The sequence below is a fragment of the Pinus tabuliformis genome, chromosome 5_2 (genome assembly GCF_031772625.1).
Source record: "Pinus tabuliformis cultivar Carrire ecotype Pingquan chromosome 5_2, CPIR1, whole genome shotgun sequence".
NCBI classification, from domain to species: domain Eukaryota; kingdom Viridiplantae; phylum Streptophyta; class Pinopsida; order Pinales; family Pinaceae; genus Pinus; species Pinus tabuliformis.
The window spans coordinates 193,564,457-193,566,235 of NC_142306.1; the positions used below are offsets into that span (position 1 = coordinate 193,564,457).

The window sequence follows — 1,779 nt, forward strand, 5'->3', positions numbered from 1 at the left end:
TTATATTTGACAACTGAATTATGATAAATTTTTCCACTTCTTAAAAAAAATCTAAAAATCAACCATTGCCAACTAACCATGCAAACCTAAAATTATGGCCCAGGCAACTAAAAACACTACTTTTTAAAATATTGTAACTTTAATCCACCATTCCTAACTAGCCATGCAAACCTAAAGTTATGGCCAAGCCAAGTTAAAAACAATATTTTTGAAGATATTGTAACTGAAATCATAGGTACAAATAGAAACCGTTCGCACCCTCGCTCACACCTCAGTTTTACCAACCCAAATTCTAAAGATTAAAATGAGTGATGAACAAAGGTATGCTTTGACATTACAACCCTAAGGTCACGCTCATACATTGGCGATGACAAAGGTATACTTCCCCTACTGGAGTCAAAGGATTCTGCAAAATGTGTCAGGATCCATGGACTACGATCGTACTATTCGCTTCCACCACCCACCGGACCTGGTACCTCTCTGCCCCTCTCACCTCCTTTTCCCTTTACCACTCCTTCCTCCACACTAATCATAATACATAGCCACCTAAGGATTTCACAGCGCGCAGAGCAAGAGACGAGACCAGGAAACACAGCCGAGCCCAGCCGCCCAGCGAAAACCATGGAACCTAAAAATGTCTACATGGTGATGATGGCATATGATCCAGAATACGAGCGTCTCAAGGCTGACAGGTACTACTACTCATATCTCACTCTCCTCCATTGTTACTTACCATTTATATAAATATTAGAGGAAAAATGTGAGGATATTTTGCTATAGTTGTGGTTAACATCTCATCTCCAACAGTCAACATAGACTAACACATCTTACACAAAAAGGAAAACCAATATTATCTCCCAAACTTGAGGCAATTTTTCAAGATTCAACTACACTATATATGAAGAAAGTTTCTCAAGATTTAACCACAGTCGAGAGTTTCTCAAGGGGTGACGACTTATTAGTTGATTTGTAGATGCAGAAATTCAGCAAGCGAGATTGATGTTTATGTTAGCAACAAGCATGACATGGTACTGCAGAAAACACTGGAGGCAGGGACTTATAAAAAGCATTTTTCTTGGGTTATTGTGGATGGCTTCGCTGTTGAGATCACAACTGATCAGGTACTGTATATATAATAATTCCTTCCATGCCCCATTTCTTCTGTTTATTTGATTAATTTCTATCTGATCTATGCATCTGTTAAAATCTGTTCTACTAACCTGGTTCGTTCAATATCTGTGGATGGGTGCGAATATCAATGGGTAGGCGGAAATGCTGAGATCTGCACAAGGAGTAACGGCTGTCGTGAAGGATCGGGAAATCGGCCTCTGAAATTATTTTTGTCCTTTGCACAATCCCATAGTTAATGTATTCCCTTTCGTATAATGACGCTACCAGTTTTAGCCGTCTGTCTGTTTCAGTTTGATTTAGGATTGCTTGATAGTCGAGCAGTATTTCAGATATCTTTCGATAAAAAATATAAGACTTACTATGTGGGCACACTTATCTGTTTTTATGTGCATGTGTTGATTGTAATGCAATTTGGATGTAACTGTCATCATTGTAATACGCTACAGAATTTGTTTGATTAAAACTAACGTTCCAGCCATTTCGGCAGGAAACCATTGCTACAAACTACTGTCCAGAAAATTTAATGACAGACTTGAAAACTAGATAACAGTAAAGGCTCATCGACATGTGTAGCTACTTTGCCAGAGCTCTCACAATACTTACTTTCTCTGTAACAAGTAGTTTAAAGAGGCAACGTTTTTACTTGAA

General features: G+C 38.4%; 1 protein-coding gene across 1 annotated transcript; it reads left to right on the forward strand.

The window, feature by feature from the left end:
- The first annotated feature begins 547 nt into the window (after positions 1-547).
- LOC149158231 (subtilisin-like protease SBT2.5) lies at positions 548-1,577 on the forward strand. The gene is made up of 3 exons (XM_089437729.1): positions 548-692; positions 980-1,121; positions 1,267-1,577. Exons 1-3 carry the CDS (start codon positions 622-624, stop codon positions 1,330-1,332), a joined length of 279 nt encoding a protein of 92 aa, XP_089293855.1. The 5' UTR covers positions 548-621; the 3' UTR covers positions 1,333-1,577.
- The last annotated feature ends 202 nt before the right edge of the window (positions 1,578-1,779 follow it).

What these genes read in the sequence shown, in the direction of transcription:
- LOC149158231 (XM_089437729.1), top strand. Translation starts at nt 622, where the DNA reads ATGGAACCTAAAAATGTCTACATGGTGATGATGGCATATGATCCAGAA. An exon ending in GAGCGTCTCAAGGCTGACAG is followed by an intron (nt 693 to 979) that starts GTACTACTACTC and finishes TTGTAGATGCAG; the next exon opens with AAATTCAGCAAGCGAGATTG. An exon ending in TTGAGATCACAACTGATCAG is followed by an intron (nt 1,122 to 1,266) that starts GTACTGTATATA and finishes ATCAATGGGTAG; the next exon opens with GCGGAAATGCTGAGATCTGC.